Source organism: Xiphophorus maculatus, chromosome 22, assembly GCF_002775205.1.
Source record: "Xiphophorus maculatus strain JP 163 A chromosome 22, X_maculatus-5.0-male, whole genome shotgun sequence".
Lineage (NCBI taxonomy): Eukaryota > Metazoa > Chordata > Actinopteri > Cyprinodontiformes > Poeciliidae > Xiphophorus > Xiphophorus maculatus.
The window spans coordinates 13,818,750-13,836,177 of NC_036464.1; the positions used below are offsets into that span (position 1 = coordinate 13,818,750).

Consider the following 17,428-nt stretch of genomic DNA (forward strand, 5'->3'; position numbering starts at 1 on the left):
TGTCACAAAAACACAACTTTCACCACTGTGTCTTGTTTAGTCTTGCAGATCTGATATTTGGACTGTTGGGTCGTTCAGAATCAAATTAATCTTATTTGCTAAAAGCAGGAGAGTGCAAAGGATGTCAAACACTACAGCTGCCCGCCTCGTAACAGTGTCAACCAGACAAGAAATGTCGCTTGTTAAATATGACACCAGTGACCCACAAATACTCCAGCTCTCTGTTCTTCATCACATCCTACAATTAACCTGCACGTTTGGATTGTTGCTCAATAATTCAATAATTTGCTCAGACATTACAGAGAAAACACATGTAAAGCATACAGGAGCATACATCTTTTAAACTGTGGCATAGTTAATCTATTATGAAGCTCTTAATGCTTTCCATAATGTGAGAAACCTGAGTACAAGGAAGATAGAAACTCGCATAACTATTTTTGTAATATTATGTTTTCTGTTTTTATGAAAATGTGTGCTCAAAGAACAGTTATAGATAGTGTCTTCCTGAGAAATACAGAGACATAAAAGTATCTGTGAACCTTCACAAGCGTGTGCATTGTTTTTGTTACACTCTTCATAACAGGCTTTAAAACATCACTTATCAATATATCTATGGAAAATGGTGTGTAATGTGTGTTGAGGCAGGCAGAAGATCTTTTTCCTAGATGTCGTTTAGTGCAAAAATACATCTGAATAGTTGAAGGAATGTTTTTCTGTTTTTAGCATCACTTTAGCATCATCATATGCTCTTGTCTTTATCATTTTGAAGAGTGGATGAGTGTTGTATCATATTTAGACCCCAAGGAAACTGGAATTCACATACCACTGAAAAGAGGGTATCACCCTTTTTTTTAGTAAAACTGCAAACATTTAATTCACACCATCTTCAGAAATATCAGAAATTTGTTGTGAACTAATGCTTTTTGAATTAACTGAACTGAACTGATAGTAAACAGTTTGTGTATTTTACGCTTCAGCTTTCTGTTTGCTAAAAAGTTGAGTGAAAGCAGATAAACCCTATAAGATCTGAGAAAAAAAGCAAGAAAGATAATAATTGCAACAACATTGTGCTGCTAGAGCAGAGCTTATGGAAGTAGAGTTCATTGCTTCTAAGTCTTCACTCAAGTACATTTTCTTCTCAGTTTACTTTTCTAGATGATACAAAAATATTATTCAACAAGTGGAAACAGAAAATACAAAAAACAACGTTTTCTTTCTCTAAAAGTAAAACGGTCAAGCGGTCTATTTACATTTCCTTGTTGCAGGCTGCAGTTGGGAGGGTGCTCTTAAATAAGCAGTCAGTGTGAAGCTAAAGCTGGTGCGGCTTCTGGCTGAAACCAGCAGGTGGGATATTGTGCCTTCACATTATCAGTCAGATGACACTTTATTTAGGTTGACATGGTATAAGTGGAGCTAAGACCCTGAAACCAAAAGAGTGGAAATTCATAAACACTAAGGTCTACTGTGTGTGTGCGGGGGTGTAGGCGTGTGTGTGAGGGGGTGGTGGAGTGTATCGAAATGAGTGAAGCTCCATAAAGTCTCAAACTGCTTTCCACTATATTTCCTCTTTCCTCTCCGCCAACAGGACAGCCTAACAAGGAGAGGAATCTGGGCCAGTTATACTCACCCATCCAGCAGGAGGACTGCATTTTTCCGAGGTCGTCCAGCGTTCGGGCCATAAAGGTGAGCTCGGTTGTAGTAACGTACAGACTGCAGGAGGGTCCTCAACTTGGCATGGTCATGAGCCAACTGGGTGCTGTTGACCGCACGACCCACCATACTTCGGTAGGCATTAGGTTCTGGAAAAAGGAGATGGAGCAGAATGAGCCAGCGTTTGTACAAGAAGCAGTAGGGAGGGGGCAGGGAATATTGTTGTTGTAGTCAGATCTTGCTATCTTAGAGTATCCAACTGCCAGTAAAAAAAAAAAAGTGGGGTTGAGGAGAGGTAATTGGGCAATTCGCCGTAATGTAGACCGATGGATGCAGTGTCAGGGGAATAGGCCGAGCACACATGGTGGCCTTGCACATTCATTAAAACAAAGACCGAAGGAAACGGTTTGCCCAAAAATGAGGAACGCTAAGCTCTTGCAGACCTACTGCTGTTTAATCGCTCAGATAATTCTTTGCCTTTCATTCAACCCCTATAAATTTGTCTCAGTGTCTGTGCTGCGTGGATGACTTGCTTAAAATTATTGCTTTCGCTTCGGTTCAAGTCCTCACTAAAATTTTCTAAACGTTTAGATGAATGGATTTTGCATGATACTTTCCGGATACGACTCAAATAAAAGTTCCTATCCAGAGATTCGTTGCTTATGAAATTGATAAAGAAATATGAGTCATACAGCCGTAAAACATTTCTCCTGTTATCCTTCAATGAACCAGAATGTTTACCCATACACTGCTACAAAGTCAAAAATGTATTAGTGTAATGAAACTAATCTTTTTGTGTTTAAATGATGCATTAGAAGTGCCTTTTTAACCTTTGTCATAGTATATGTTCAGTGTTTTCTGAATATTAAAGTGTTCAGATATAAAAAAAGACATAAGGATATGAAGCTTAACTTGTGTCAATTCCATCGCTTTGTTGAAATGAACAGTGTCAAAGACAAAAGAGAGTTCTCTTTTCATGGCATGTAAGATTTAGAAGAACAAATTTAAGCTTCAGATTTTTATCTCTACTAACAGGCAACTGACCCTCATTCATTTTTCTTCCTGACAGGAACTCCAAACACAGCCCAAGCTCAGAAATCCCCAAACCATTCAAACCAAGGAGCCTGGCGACAGATGGGATGTCTCCTAAAGATACCCGATCCTAACTCCACGAGTCGATCCTGACAGAAGCAACCGAGAGATCTTAAATCCACCCAGACTATGAGTGCGGATAGTTGATAAACGAAATTGCACATCTTCTGCAGTCGACTTCTTCAAGCCTCCTAATCTAAAATCTCAGTATTTTGCAAAAATGTTGCCTTACTCTAAATTTTATCCACACTTCCTGACTTTATACCCACAACATGAGTTTTATTGATAGACTAATAGAAAGTAGTGAAGAGCTGTAAAATGAAGGAAAAATTACACATGGTTTTAAAGTATCTTGCAAATAAAAGTCTGGAAAGTACGAAATACTCATATGGTATAGGACTATATGGCGTGCAACATATCTTGGCTCTCAAATTTCAAGTGTTATGAACTTGATTTTACATGCCGATGTAATATTTGGCCCGTTAGACAAAGTCTCAACACATCTGATGCTCAAACAAGGAAAAACTGCTTATTTTATTAAAGGTCACAGAGTGATGGAGGCACAGATGAGAAAGACAAGAAAGAGGAAATCTGGCACATTGCAACTGTTTATCATTACAGTACCTACCAACAACATAGTCGTCGCAAGATTTTCTAATACTTTATTCTGATCTAGTTTAATCTCATGTTTGCTGTGTCCACAATACATGGTTGCTTTAAGTTGAAATATCTCAAAGAATCTCATTATAATATATTGAAGTATATTGAAGTTTGTGACTGCGATGTAATAAATAAAAAGTTGAAAATGTTCAAATGGAATGAACAGTTTGCACCCTCTGATCTATCCTGGGAAAATGGTTTGCAGAGATGGCTGAAATTGAAATGTAGAAATGCTGGAAGTAGACACACCTAATACGTAAAAGGAAAATATGTACTCACTTGCTTTATGCTTTTAATGGGAACGTGCCACCAAGAGAGGCAGAGAATTCTAAAAACCATATATCAAACTTGGCAGCTCTTCAGTAGATGAGGTAAAGAAAACCCAAAGACGTACATTTTACTACAGAGAACAATCTGTTAAATGACTACTGACAAGGCAGCATGTGGTATGCTGCTGTACTGACCGTTGCCCAGCTCCCAGGAGATGTTGTACTTCTTTCCAGCACCGTACTTCAGCAGGCTCAGTGTGGAGGATGTGTTCCAGGAGTTGTCTGGGTTTCTGTGCAGTGCGTTGAGCCCCAGGATCAGGTGCAGACCAGCGCAGTCAGCAAAGTTGTACAGTTTGTCTAAAGACCTGGCTGGGAGAAACCCACAAAGCAGTTGTAACTTTGATTCTTTTGATTCATTTGGAATCATATGACAATAATAGAAACCATGTGGAACTCATGGATTTTCTGGTTCTTGATCCCTGTCATTCTTTATGCTTGACTGTAGCTCTATATTAGTATCTGTGGTGCTCTTTGTACAGAAACTATTGTATAGATTCTGGAAGCTGTATTGTTTGATGTCTACCATTTAATCTACCATGGTTATCTTAAGTTTAAAAAGGGCTGTACAAATAAGCATTTGCTTGCTTTCTGACTTCTTCTTTTAAATACTGGGAAATGAGGATTACTGTCTTGCAGCAAAATGGTCCTGGGTTTAACTCTCTATCTGGTGACTTTCTATTTCTCTCTCTTCCTGCATAGAGTTTACAGGTTTTGGACAAAAATCATCCATTGAATAAATTCCTTTAGAATCACTTGATGACAGACATTCTAACTTTTCTGTTGTGTTCATTTCTGAGATGCAGCTATGATATTTCTGGGTCAATTTGACACAGAGAATATTTAAAAATGCATTTTAAAAATCCTTTATCTCTTCTACAAATCTAAAAGAATAAATCCACTAAACTATTTTATAGTGTCTGATTCATTTGTGTCTTTATGCTGGAGCAATTTAAGTTGCCTGCTTTATCTCATGTTTCCCTATGTGCAAGCTGTTGCAGCAGTCTACACTGTCATTCAGGAGCCTCTTCAGTGAGTTAACAAGCGCTGTGTAAAGTTGCCCGAGGCTGCAGACAAGCCATTTAAAGAGGAAAGAGCAGCAGAGCTAAAGTGAGTCTACTGAATTAAACACTCCCTGGAGAAGTTGGTGAATTGCTTAATTGTCTATTTGCCACTTTAAGACTGAAATCAAAACATGTTTACAGTGGTGCACTTAATTGCAATGATTGATTTTACGCAATAGTGAAAATATTTTGCAGATCCAAGTACCAAGTTTTTGAAATATTTCTCTGTGCCTGGCGTTTTGTGGTTTACCACATTATTGTTTTATCTATTAAGAGAAAATGATAACCATACCAACCTGGTAATGTGCCACCTTTGTTATAGCCAATTGAGTTGGCTATAACAACTTAATTTTGCAATAATAGTCCTTCAACCTTTCACATGGGAGCAGAGGAAGATTATTGTCCTCTACTTTGGAAAATGGTTTTGACCATGAACAACCTGTTTAAGGTAATGCCAGCTTTTCCATTTGATTTAAGTCTGGATACAAAATAGCCATAACGGAATCTTTGTTTGGTTTTTAGTTTGAGCCATTCTGGAGTGGACTTATTGTTTTTGTGGGATCATTGACCCAAGTGCAATGGAGCTTACAGTCCCAAATGTGTGATTTAAAGACCAGTGATTCTCCTTTAGTAATTTATACTTGAGAGCAGAATTCAGGGTTCCATCAATTATGGCAAGTCATCCAGATCCTAAAGTAGCAAAACAGCCCTAGAGCATCAAACTACCACTATTGAACTTTAGTTTCAGTTTTTCTTACATGGTGTGCTAGGACAGAACACAGGTCTTCCACTTTTGTCTCATGAGTATACAGAATATTCTTCTTTTTTATAGTCATATAGCAAGTGAGGCCTGCTGTGCTTTAAATGTTGCTCTGGAGTCTTTTGTGATATCCTGGATCAGTAATAAGTAATCAATCATTTCAGTATGTAGGCCACTCATTGGAAGGTTCCCCGTTGTTCCATGTTTTCTCTGTTTGTGAACAAAGGCGCTCACTGTTTGTTGAAGTCCCAATGCTTACAAAATCTCTTTGTGACCATTTCCAGAGTGACAGATATCAAAGACGTTATTTCACAGCTATTCTTTAATTTCTTCAGATTGGAAAAGATTTGTTGTTTTTTTGAGATCTTTTAGTCTACTTCATGCTATCATATACTGTAGGTTCTATATGAATGATTTCCTAGTTCTACTAATCTGGAAGTGAAGGGTTAGTGAGTTAAACTGAACTCATCAAACAAATATGGTTTATTTCAACAAACTGAGAATTTAACAAAGGTGCCAGGTTTATACTTTTCTCTGGCAACCTTTGCCTGAAATTAAAATTGTTTGATGGTCTGAAATATTTAAGTGACCAAAAGAAAAAAAAAGAATCTTTAATATGGTAAATACTTTCTACAACAGAAGTTAAGTGTAAAAGTACAATGTTCCTTATTAGTTGATCTGGTATTATCGCTCTACAATTAAGTGTCTGTAAGCATAGGGTGAACTTTGCGAACAAACTTTGAGCTGAATTTGAAATGTATTTTAAAATCAAGTGTTTACCAAGGAATGAATGTTGGGCTGGTATGTGTAAGTTAATCTGCACACAACAATAAAGTTTCTTCAATTACGACATTCAGTGAGAATCCACATAGGCTGATTTTCCCATCATGGACTCCTGTGGTGTTGTGCCCCACAAACGTTGAGCTCTAGACTGTTATGTGCCGCAGCTGAGTGCTCACTCATGTTAATGTCTCCTGTCTCCATTAGAATGGACTCTTCTCCCTGAGCAGGAATTTGGAGGCCTACCACAAATGCTGGCATATGTAAGAGTCTCAAAAGTATTTGTTTACATTTGGAGGTGTGATTGCAAGCTTCTCGCGGACACTTTCAGTTTTTGTTTTGAAATTTAATATGTTTGGGATCATTCCATTAGCCTAAATATTGCCCTGAACTGTGACCCACACTTCCTAGGTTCAATAGGAACCAGATGAATGCTGTCTTGATGGTTGCCGTTAAAATCGCAGCTAAACTCAAGGTTTCGGACCACCTCAGCTTGCTAAATGATAGATTCTTCAAACAGCTTGCAAAGACAAAAGAAAACAAAAAAACTCAGGAAGACAGATATCTAGCTGCTGAAAACTGCAAGGTTCTTTGAAACTCCCACATTTAAAGCCACCCTTTTCATAACACAACCAAATTCTGAACAGATTTGATTCTAAATCTCCTTTTTTGCATAATTTATTTTATGATTTTATCTCCTGAAGAGCACTGATTTAACCCACAGTGTCAAAAGAGAGGCCAGCTCGCCTAATGCTTGTTGCACCTGGCATTAATCAGCTATCAGTAGGACAAAGCTTGAAAAAAATGTATGCCGCAACAATAGTTTGGTTGCTCAAAGCACTGTTCACAAGCATATTTCTCCTGAGTAAACTGTCTGTTCCCCATCTCATTAATAACCAACAATAATGTTATTATCATAGCCACTATTACCGTAACTCCTTCCCTCTGTGGTTTAACCAAAGCGGTTTCTGTGTGCAGGAGCAGAGTGGAGGGCAACAGGACAGAGAAAGTAGCGCCAGATGTGCCTGTCAGGATGAGTAATTCCAGGCCTCTGCTCACCTGAGATCTGAGCACAAGGCAACCAGCCTTGTGGCAAGACAAAGTGAGTCGACCTGCAAACACATCGTCAGTGCATCACTGGAGGCATTACTTAGTTAAAAATACCCTTTCCCTTTTGGCAGGTCTACAGTAACGTGTAGAGATGTACTGTAGACATGTAGAGTTAAATAAACATGCTTTCAATTACAGTACGCCATGTTGGTTAGACTGGTTTCAGCTTAACCAACTTCAAAGAAAGAAATTATGCATAAACAAGTAACTGGCATAATAGTGGGTGAAATAATTATAATGCTTTGTAGATTACTTTGAATTTAAGTTTATTTTTGTAACTTTTTATATTTCTCTTGTTTGTTTTTGTCTAACTTCCTTCTAATTTTTTTCTTGAGATTTCAAATGGTATTTTATGCCAGCTTAGCACGTTTAGTTTGTGCTCAAAGTGATCCACTGTAAAATATTACAATGGCATCTGCCTGAAACTAAACTTTGAATTCCTTTTCCTTACATTTATTCAGAAGTGATACGGTAACATCAACATGTATCTAATGAAACTGAAAATGGAGAATGGTGCATACTCTATGAAAGAAAGCAAAGTTTGATCATGCAGTAGATAAATCCCCAAATCCAAGTCATATTAGTTTTGATGAAAAACATTCAGAAGCAGAAATTTAAAGCTGTTTCCAAATGTTTGTCCTGTGTTGGACTTGCTCCTAAATGTTTTAGCTGTAGCTCAGAAGTGTTTTTTTTTTCCTCTTGAGTGAAGTTTTTCCAGCTGCACACAAAGAGATAATACACGTAACTGATGAAATGATTAAGTGGAACATTTTCCTAGTTAATCTTGGTGAGTTTCATTTGTGGTATATAAGTAACATATTCTTACAAATTGTACAACTGTGATGGAAAGTGGGAGTGCATGATGAAAGAGTTGTTCACCCTGCTATCTTATAGTAAGAAGGTTCTGGGTTCAAATCCACCTGTGGTCTGTTTCTCCATTCATGCGTGGGTTGACTCCAGGTAAAATGACCAAAAAATATCCATGTCAGGTTAATTGGTTTCTCTAAATTGCCCTTAGAGGTGAGTGTGTTGTTGCATGGTAGTTTGTCCTGTATTACTTAGTGTTGCCTTGTGATACACAGGTGTACAGAGTGTAACCTGACCTCTTCTAAGAACTGCTGGAGATAAGCACGAGTTTCCTGATCCTGCACAGATTAGCAATTATACACAATGGATATATAGATTGCTATTTAATTATATATTAGTTAATACATTAAATTTTTTGACAACAAACATGATTTGTTTGCTTTTTCAGTACTTATTAAACTTTATAGGGTGAGATATTGTTGTTAATTACAATACTTTCGACGTCACTAGGTTTGGTTTATAAGATACAATGCAATTTAGAAATCATCAGAAGATTCAATGTTTTATCAGACATTTGTGAAAAAAAAAACAAAACAAAAAAAAAAACAATCTCGATCTGAAGTCCATATCTGGAGTTTTAGAAATGCACTGCCCATGGTGGCAGCATGTTGGAGTCAGTTCTACCACTATTATGTTAATTCTGAATTGTTCTGTCTGGAGAATTTTGTTCATATTTTTTTTTTTTTGGCTGAGGCATTGCATATTTGGACAGTTATTCCCTCTGGATTTGGATGCTTCACAGCTGGAAGATTTTTCCAACAGTTGTTATGATGCATAACCATGGCAACAAGGTATTGTTTTACAGCTGGATGAAGCTGATTAGTATCTGCAAAGCTCAACTCATACCAGAGCTACGACTCCAAATCCCACAGGAGTAAAAAGGAGGCTTCATGAATGCAGGTTAGGATCAAAGAGCAGACAAAGAAGGAGGATCCTCAAATCATCTCTTCCACTGATCATAAAGCATCATAACTTCAACTCAAATGTCTCTCTGCCAAGCTTTCTAACCACAGGCCTGATAGAGACTTAAAGAGAAGCAGCAAAATCAAATGAGGTAGATTAGCAGTGCTTCCCAACGACTGATGTGGTGACCCAGGACTTGCTGTGAATTATTGTCTCTGCTGCCCAAAAACGTACCTGTTGTCACGTCATAACAGTCATGTATGAGCATCTTGAGAGTGAGACGGTCATACAGCTAGTGACTTCAGTCAGAAGATTATTCAGATTCATTGCAAGACTGATGACTACCAGAGATCGTTCTTGCCCACAGCATTGACATATGTAACGACTCTTTGAAGACACTGAAAACATAACATAATATAGCAAAAATACTTTTTTTTTAACTTACTACATCAAAAAAGTTACAGCCTTTACTGTTTTATGTTATTTGTAAAATAAGAAACAGATTTTGTGCTTGTAGCCACAATAAATTCAGGATTTACCACTTAATAAGTTTTTGTAATGGTGCACAAAATGTTACCGGGAAGAATAACATTTAATGTACAAGTGAAGAAATGAATAGTCAATTCAGTATTCACAAACACAATGTGCAGCCAAAGTGAGAAGCACATTTGTTTGATACATTCAATCACTAAATGTTACTAAATTGAGGTTGTTTAGTTCAACAGTAACAGCTGCTTAAAATGAGAACACAATGTTTTACTTTTATAAATGCTAAATGCATGAGTTTGTGATGTTAGAAGACAAATTGCAAATTGAAGTTGAAACAGAATAAATTGCTACTCCAGGGGAGTAATTTTTTTAATGGCTGCAAATAATAATTAATTCTTTAAACCTACACATAAACTTGCCCTAAGTTTGTAGGTTAAATATCCTTATTTCCAAAAGATACACATGCTATGCTGGAACTATTCTCTTTGAATCTCCTATCTTTTACTTCTGGTTTTACTTCAAAACAACTCTTACTTTGAAATATCATCTAAATTTAGTCACAAAATTTTCTAATCGTGCCACAATGAAGGGCTGTCTGAGAGGTCACACTGTACTGTACTAACTCAGCTAAAAGTTTCTCTTTCATCTTGCAAACAGTGCAGCCAAAAACAAGCAGAGGAAACCAAGAGAGCCCTGTGTGTACATGAGTGTGTTTGTGTGCGCATCTGTTGCTGCGCCGTTGCGTGTTTGTGTGCAGCGGAAAGAGTGGGGTCTGGATATTGTCAAGCTGTCTATCTGATAGAAAAACCAGTTCTGTGAAGCAGAGAGGCCGCTGCATCAGTCAGCGATATGCCTCATTTCTAGAGCTCTGAATATTCCTTCAAACACTTCCACACACATACATCCACGTATGTTGGGCCTGTATGCACTCACACAAGCACTGTTTGTTGGTTCACATACCACCCAAGAGAAACAGATACCCATTTTACATTTCAAACAAAACCACACTTGTATCTGTTGCTCAACCTCCATCATCATCAATTACATTTGGCTGATTAAACAGGTGTTCATTCTCTGCTAATGCAACAAAAAGGGCAAAAAGTTCAGGTGGTCAGAAGTGGGGTTCTGTTGAAAGATTAAGAGCAGTCAGTTATTTTTTCTGCAGTATATAACCATGGAACAGAATTTTTTTTTCAGATTTGTGACCAATAATGGAGTAATTTCACTAAAATATTATAAAACCGAAATCTCAATGTTAAACCAAAGGCAATACAAATACCTTGGAATGTAAAAACATCTCATAAAACATTCTGTAAAATTGTTTTAACAAAATTCAAAATCAAAAAGCCATTTCATTTTCAAATATTTGTTTTTTATTTTTTCGGTTACAGAGTAAGCTAAAATCTGGCAACTTAGCCTTGATGTAATTCAAGGCTATGTAGGAACCCTGTGTAATGCACTGTGATTGAATAACAAGTACTGTTGTCATGTAGAGATTACATTCCTTTACAAGAATTGAAGTGAGAGGACTGTGTTTTAGTGATGTCGCTGTATTTAGTGACTTTTCAGACTCATCAAATGACTTTTTTATTTTGCAAAAAAGTGACTCATGACAAATTTAGCAACTTTCTCTGGTTTATATGAGACATTGGTGGCAAAACGGGAAAGCACAGATAGTACTGCCATTACAGCCATTAATGAAAACTGCCATGAGCCCCTCCCACCGCCGAAGCACTTCCAGGGAGTGAGTCTGACTAACAGCAGGCTCGACATGCAGTGGCCTGCAGTAGAGCAGAAAGGAGACCCACTCTATTCTGTTTTCAATTTGCAATGGAACCACACAATACTGTCAATGATCCTGCTCTGGATTACAGTAAATATAGTTTTTTTTAATGTCTCCTAATGTTTTATTTTTATAACCAAAACAGTTGCACCAAAATAAATCCCTGCATATGATTCTGATAACTGTCTTTAACTTTGATATTATACAACACTGATTTACTTAGTGCAGGTTCAGGCAAAGTGTTTCCACTGCAAAGTGTTAAACTGAAATGATTAAATTATTTCAGAAAGTTTATTTGTAGTTAAAAATGTTTTAGGTATTTTTAATCACTTTTGTCTTGACAGTATTGGTATTGTCTATTGCCTGAACACACATGACCAAATATGAAATTATAACAGCAGTCTACAAATGCAGTGTAAAGCTGGTCAATTTAAAAGTAAATCCTGTGAACAGGAAGGGTTTTAGCTATGACTTTAAGGCACAGAGGGAATCAGCATCCTGTGCATAAGCAGGGAACTGATTCAAACTAACTTGAGCGTTTCATCCTTTTTCTACTCGAGCAAGTTTAGCCCCTGTTGTCTATGATTAAAAATTTGTGCAAACCTTAGTGTGCTAATCCCAAATCTCAATGCAGAGAAAGATCTTTTTTTTATATATAGTAAAATAGAATGCATTAATCATGCATGACAGTAAAATTCTATCTGTATATATCCTACATAAATTAATGTCAGAGCAAACATCATTGTAATAATCATTGCATGTGTAGAAATATAGTCACTTGCATGTGCAAAGCAGTTGCAGAAAATACAGAAAACTGGCTGCTTCAAGAGTTAGAGGACAGTGAGCTGTACAGCTGGAAGGTTCAAAGATCAAATTTAAATTTACAGTATTTGTAAAAGCTATTCTTGTTATGGTTTTCAAAATCTGATTTTAGCATAGCTAATTCACTCCCATGTTTATCATGACTTGTGCTTTGGGAGAAAAAGACATAGCAGGGGTTTTGTTTTATTCCCTTGTTTAATTCAGTACAAAAGAGTAAAGAATTCAGGCCAGACACAACAAACAACCATGGAAACTCTTGATTTGAATGTTTAGTTGCAACAAAGTCTAACTGGAGTACCCAAACAAATGCACACTCAGAAGGACACACAAGAAAAATCTTGGCTAAGCTCTGGCCTGTTTTAAAACCCCAATCAAAATTGAATTCTCAAGAGATGCCTGCAGACAAGAAGGAAAGCTATTTAAGAAAATTAATTTTGAGCTCTTTTTCCTGTTCGCGGATACAGCGTGCCTTTCCATATCTAAAAAACACACACGGAGTATTCTGATTTCCAAAGTTCTTAAATAATGCATCATACTGGAGGTGTCAACACAATTTATCATGATCTCAAAAATACACACTTTGTAAATAAAAAAAACAACCGATAGTGAGAAAAAAAAAAAGGGCATGAAATTACATATAGAGATGCTTGTAATTTTATTGTTAACTCTGACAACTCGCATTACAGAACCTTGAAGTGTGCAGCAAAGTGTACATGCTAAATTTGCATTTAGCGTGTATAACCTACACGCTAGTAGAGAGAGTCCACTCAAAGACTGTACATTAATCAAATTGTTCCTACTAGGCGGAAGTAGAATTGCTGATGACAGTATTTAAGGCTTTTACCGGACGAATGAGAACACTTCCAATGTCTTTCTTTAACAAACACAACATGCTGACAATAGGCAGGACCAGTCATAAAAGATTTAGAAGTAAACTGAAAAAATGCCCAGAAAAAAGACAAGTACAGCACATATATCATCAGTGCCTCCATTATGGTTTCAATCCCTTTCTCTACCAGCTCCTTCAGATCATCCAGCAACTCTCTGCCTTCTGTTTCTCATTGAAATTATTCCACTGCTAACCAGATTCTTTCACCGCTGCAGAGAAAAGACACTATAATTGAGACAAGGTCATCTCGAGACTCACGTTTCCAATTTGCACTTCTTTCAGTAGATAGTCACAAAAGGTTATTAAAGAGCTGTCTGTGTAATTTGATCCTTCATCCATATACTGGGGGAAAAAAAAACAAAAAAAACATGGACCAACATGGCTTTATGAGCACAACTCGAAAAAGCGATGAGTATCGAGTGCTTTGCTAGCTTAGCTTCGGTGTATCATCCAGACGTTAACTTGACACTGTATGTTCGGGTTGTGCTGAGAGAAAAATGTGGTTTCAATAAAGTGCAAGCCTGGCTTTCTTTTACCAGCGTGTTACACACAACCTAGTGCCTATATGTTTACACGCACACACATCTCCACATGGACTCTTCTTCCATACAGAGTTGCTTCAAATCCAGCAAAACCATTCAGGTCAAACCACTTTTGTATCATGGAAGAATGTAAGATATGTGGTGGGCACCTGTTTTCAATTCTGTTAGTAGAGGGGGACCGATGCATGCGCGTGAGTTGTGTGTGTGTGTGTGTGTGCGTGTGTGTGCGTGTGTGTGTGTTTCAAGCAGAATGTGAGTGAGGGATTACCTCAATCTGTGAATTTGCTGTGACCAGACTTGCGTGTGGCCCCCTCCTGTGAACCCTGTGTAAGGAGACGCAGAGCAAGTCGACAGGGCCAGTGAGTAAGATGAGTGGTATGTTAACATACACTGTTCTTGATGTAAAGTACAACCACTCTGTGCTGCTGTGAATGTGTGTAAATGTGTAGACGTGTGCTCTAGCCTAGGCAACAGCCCGCAGACAACAAATCAAAGACAGAGAAGTGGACAAAATAACATCAACTGTCTTTCACTAGTTTTGGGCTATGTAACTCAAACCATTTGTTGGGGGGAGATGGTGTGAGGAAATGTGTATGGGGTGTGAGAGGTTTTCACATCTGTTTGGCAGTGGTCGCTGTCTATCACTCCCTAATGGGAAAAGTACGCTTTTTAGATACTAATGACCTCAGTATGTTTGGCTTGTAAAGAAACAAGGTGTGCAAAGGTATTCTTTTCCCGGGAGAGAAACATCATCATGTCTTATCCTTTTCTTCTTGCATTTTGGCGCTACCTATAATCCGCAACCAAACATAACCAAAAACATAAGGATTTTAGCAGCTGCAAGTTGGGCAAAAGAGTTTTTATGAATGATTGCTTTATTATAGGCTAACACACTGTTTAGTTACTATAACTGAAAAATTTTGTTTGCAATAAATTAACATTTAATTACTAATGGTTTATGCATTTGGAAATCCCTGTTGCTTCTTTTCCCAATGCAGTCCATTCCATCATTAAGCCACCCCTACCTTGGAAACACAGAAATCTAAATCTTAACAAGGAATAATAAAGTGATCTGTCAAGAAAAATGAGATATCAAAGAACAAAATTGCCTAGAAAGTAATTTAGGAATGATGTTACCTCATACTTGTACCCCGAAGACCTTTGGCAAAACAAATTTCATTGTCAACATGGATGCAGTTGCACCAATTCAATCTCAAAATCTCAATATTTTTTTATAATCAGGTTCTGGCTTACTTCATCAGGTGTGATTGTGAGCTGTAAGCAGTAAAGTAATTGTACAGAATCTTCCACAAAGTTCTGAGAAAAGATCATTGCCTTGCACAAAGAAAAGGTCACAAAGATGTAGCAAAATCCGTGTATTTGGAAGTACAATTCACAAGTTTAAAGTTAAAGGAACAATAGCCATTTGAATTTAGCAGATGGAGGAATTTATTGATGGTTGCCAACAGATTCCTGAGTAGGCTGGTGGTCAAAACCCTCCACTGATGTGAAGCATCAATTGGTGGCAGCAGCAAGTGAGACTTTAGCTTCCACCATGAGGCACATTGGGTACTGAAGGCTGAAGGTCTCCCTGCCTGAACTACTAGACAGTCCGCAATACTCAACAAAGAGCAACAGAAAAGTCAGCTCCACTTGCTAATAATAATATAAATAAACTAAAGACTATTTTTTCTAGTGTTGTGAATCCAGGTTGGAATTTCTGAGGCCTATGGATCAGTGGCATAACTGTAGGAGACAAAGTGGAGCTTTTGCTTTAAAGAGCGCCCTGGCTTCAGCAAAGCATAATGGTGGATCAGTGATGCCCCAGGGCTTCTTTGCTTCCCTCGGAAACCTGCAACTTGTGAAGGTCAAAATGAATTTTAATGAATCAACATTAATGAACCGGAGTACTTTGCTCAGTTGGAGTGTGCTAAGATTTCTTTTAGTATGCTGCCACAAATTGGTGACTGGTTATGAATCATGTCTGAACAACCGGTTGTTACATCTAAAAGGAACCTTGAACCTTTTAGAAGTAGTTAAGATGATTTTAATTAATGGGGTTGAGGGATTTTGAGGCACTTTTAATGACTTTAAGTCATAAAAAGTAACCTTTTGTGTTCAGAGTAATCTTAGTTGTGTTGGGTTGTTTTAGTAATTATTGGTTGTATTGTTTAGCTGTGTCAGGCTTCATCAGCTGATGGTATGTGAAGTGTGTTTCTTTCTACACACAATAACTGCAATGGTCTAAATACAATACATGTGTAGGTATGAATGTACAATGCATGTGCAAAACAATATAATTCAATTGAAATTACTGCAGGTTTTATAGAGATATTTCCAGGGTTGGTTCTTCTAGTACCAACAAATGCCAGCTTTTATACCTAAGAGCCTATCAGAATGTGGTTCTATGATCGCAAAGGTCCTCTTACTCATATAAGAAAAAAAACACCCAATAGTCAGAGAAAATAATAACCCTAACCCCAACCCTATCATTAGATACTGTTAATATAGAGTTTCTTATGATATCCAAACTAAAACTTCTCAAGAATATTATTTCATTTCCAGGAAAGCAATGAAGGGCCTTGCCGCTAACTTTTCTCCAACTTTAGCTAGAAAACCAATTTAGATATCGGGCCATAATTGCTCCGTCCAAATGGGTCCGGATTAGGTTTTTTCAAAATGGGATTTTTAACTTGCTTTTTAGAAACATTTAATTTTATAACTTAAGTGAAGTTAATCTAGGTCAAATCTGCCAAAATGTAAAGGCAAGAAAAACAACCTAAATGTATTTCCACATTGAATAGAAAATACAAAAATGTGTTTTTCTTAAATGCAGTATATGAAATAGTTCTAACAAATAGGGTGTTCATCATTCAGCCTGTGCAAAATGAAATAGTCTGAAGTTCAACAAACATATTTTGAAAATCTTCTTGTGGTTTTCAAAGTCTATTTAACAACTTTAAGTTCAATTAGTGTCAGAAAAGCTGAGTGTTAAAGACCGATGTCAGCCTCATACCTGACATTTTTACAACTAGAGATTAGTAACGCTGTCATCTTCAGAACTGTCAGCTGGAAAGCTTCAGATCTTATCTGGTTATCCATCTCAGCACACACCTCTGCAAAAACTGTAATTGTGAGCTGAATGCCTTGTAATTGTAAAGAAACAAGACTCTTCTTCAGAGATAGAGAGGGATACTAACCCCAGGCTGCTGAAACCCTGAACCATCAAAGAGTTTTCCACTTAAAACACTCTCCTTACACAAAACACCTGCTTAAGCTGCAAACACAGTACGAATTATTGATTTCTAAAAGTTTTAACAACTGACTCTTTCAACAACACCTTGAAATGCACCCTGTTAAAAAAAAAAACTTACAAATCAAGTCTTAGGCAAACAAAGCATTTACTTCAGTAAGAAAGACATCTGTTACATTTGTAGTTTAGGAGAGCTATCTTTGATCCCAGGCTCTATGATGAATGAGGCTTATGAAGACCAGATCCCAAGCAGGGCACCAACGCAAACACACAGGATCCCAGACTCCTTTTTACTGGTGGAATAATCACCGTAATCACGGCAATCATCCTCCATTCTCAAACTATATCCACACACATTACTTATGCTTCAGTCAAAATGAGGGTCTGTCTTCAGATGAGCATACAGTACAGAGCCAGATTAAACACTGACAGAATCAC

At 37.4% G+C, this 17,428-nt stretch overlaps 1 protein-coding gene across 1 annotated transcript in view; it reads right to left on the minus strand.

The window, feature by feature from the left end:
- The window catches only part of hpse2 (heparanase 2 (inactive)), a 65,559-nt gene that overhangs the window by 23,894 nt on the left and 24,237 nt on the right, over positions 1-17,428 (minus strand). Inside the window, exons 4-5 of the mRNA XM_005801616.3 lie at positions 3,867-4,040; positions 1,628-1,799 (exon numbers count right to left, since the gene is read on the minus strand). Of these exons, the coding sequence (XP_005801673.1) occupies positions 1,628-1,799; positions 3,867-4,040 (346 nt within the window). The remainder of the gene's footprint in view (positions 1-1,627; positions 1,800-3,866; positions 4,041-17,428) is intronic.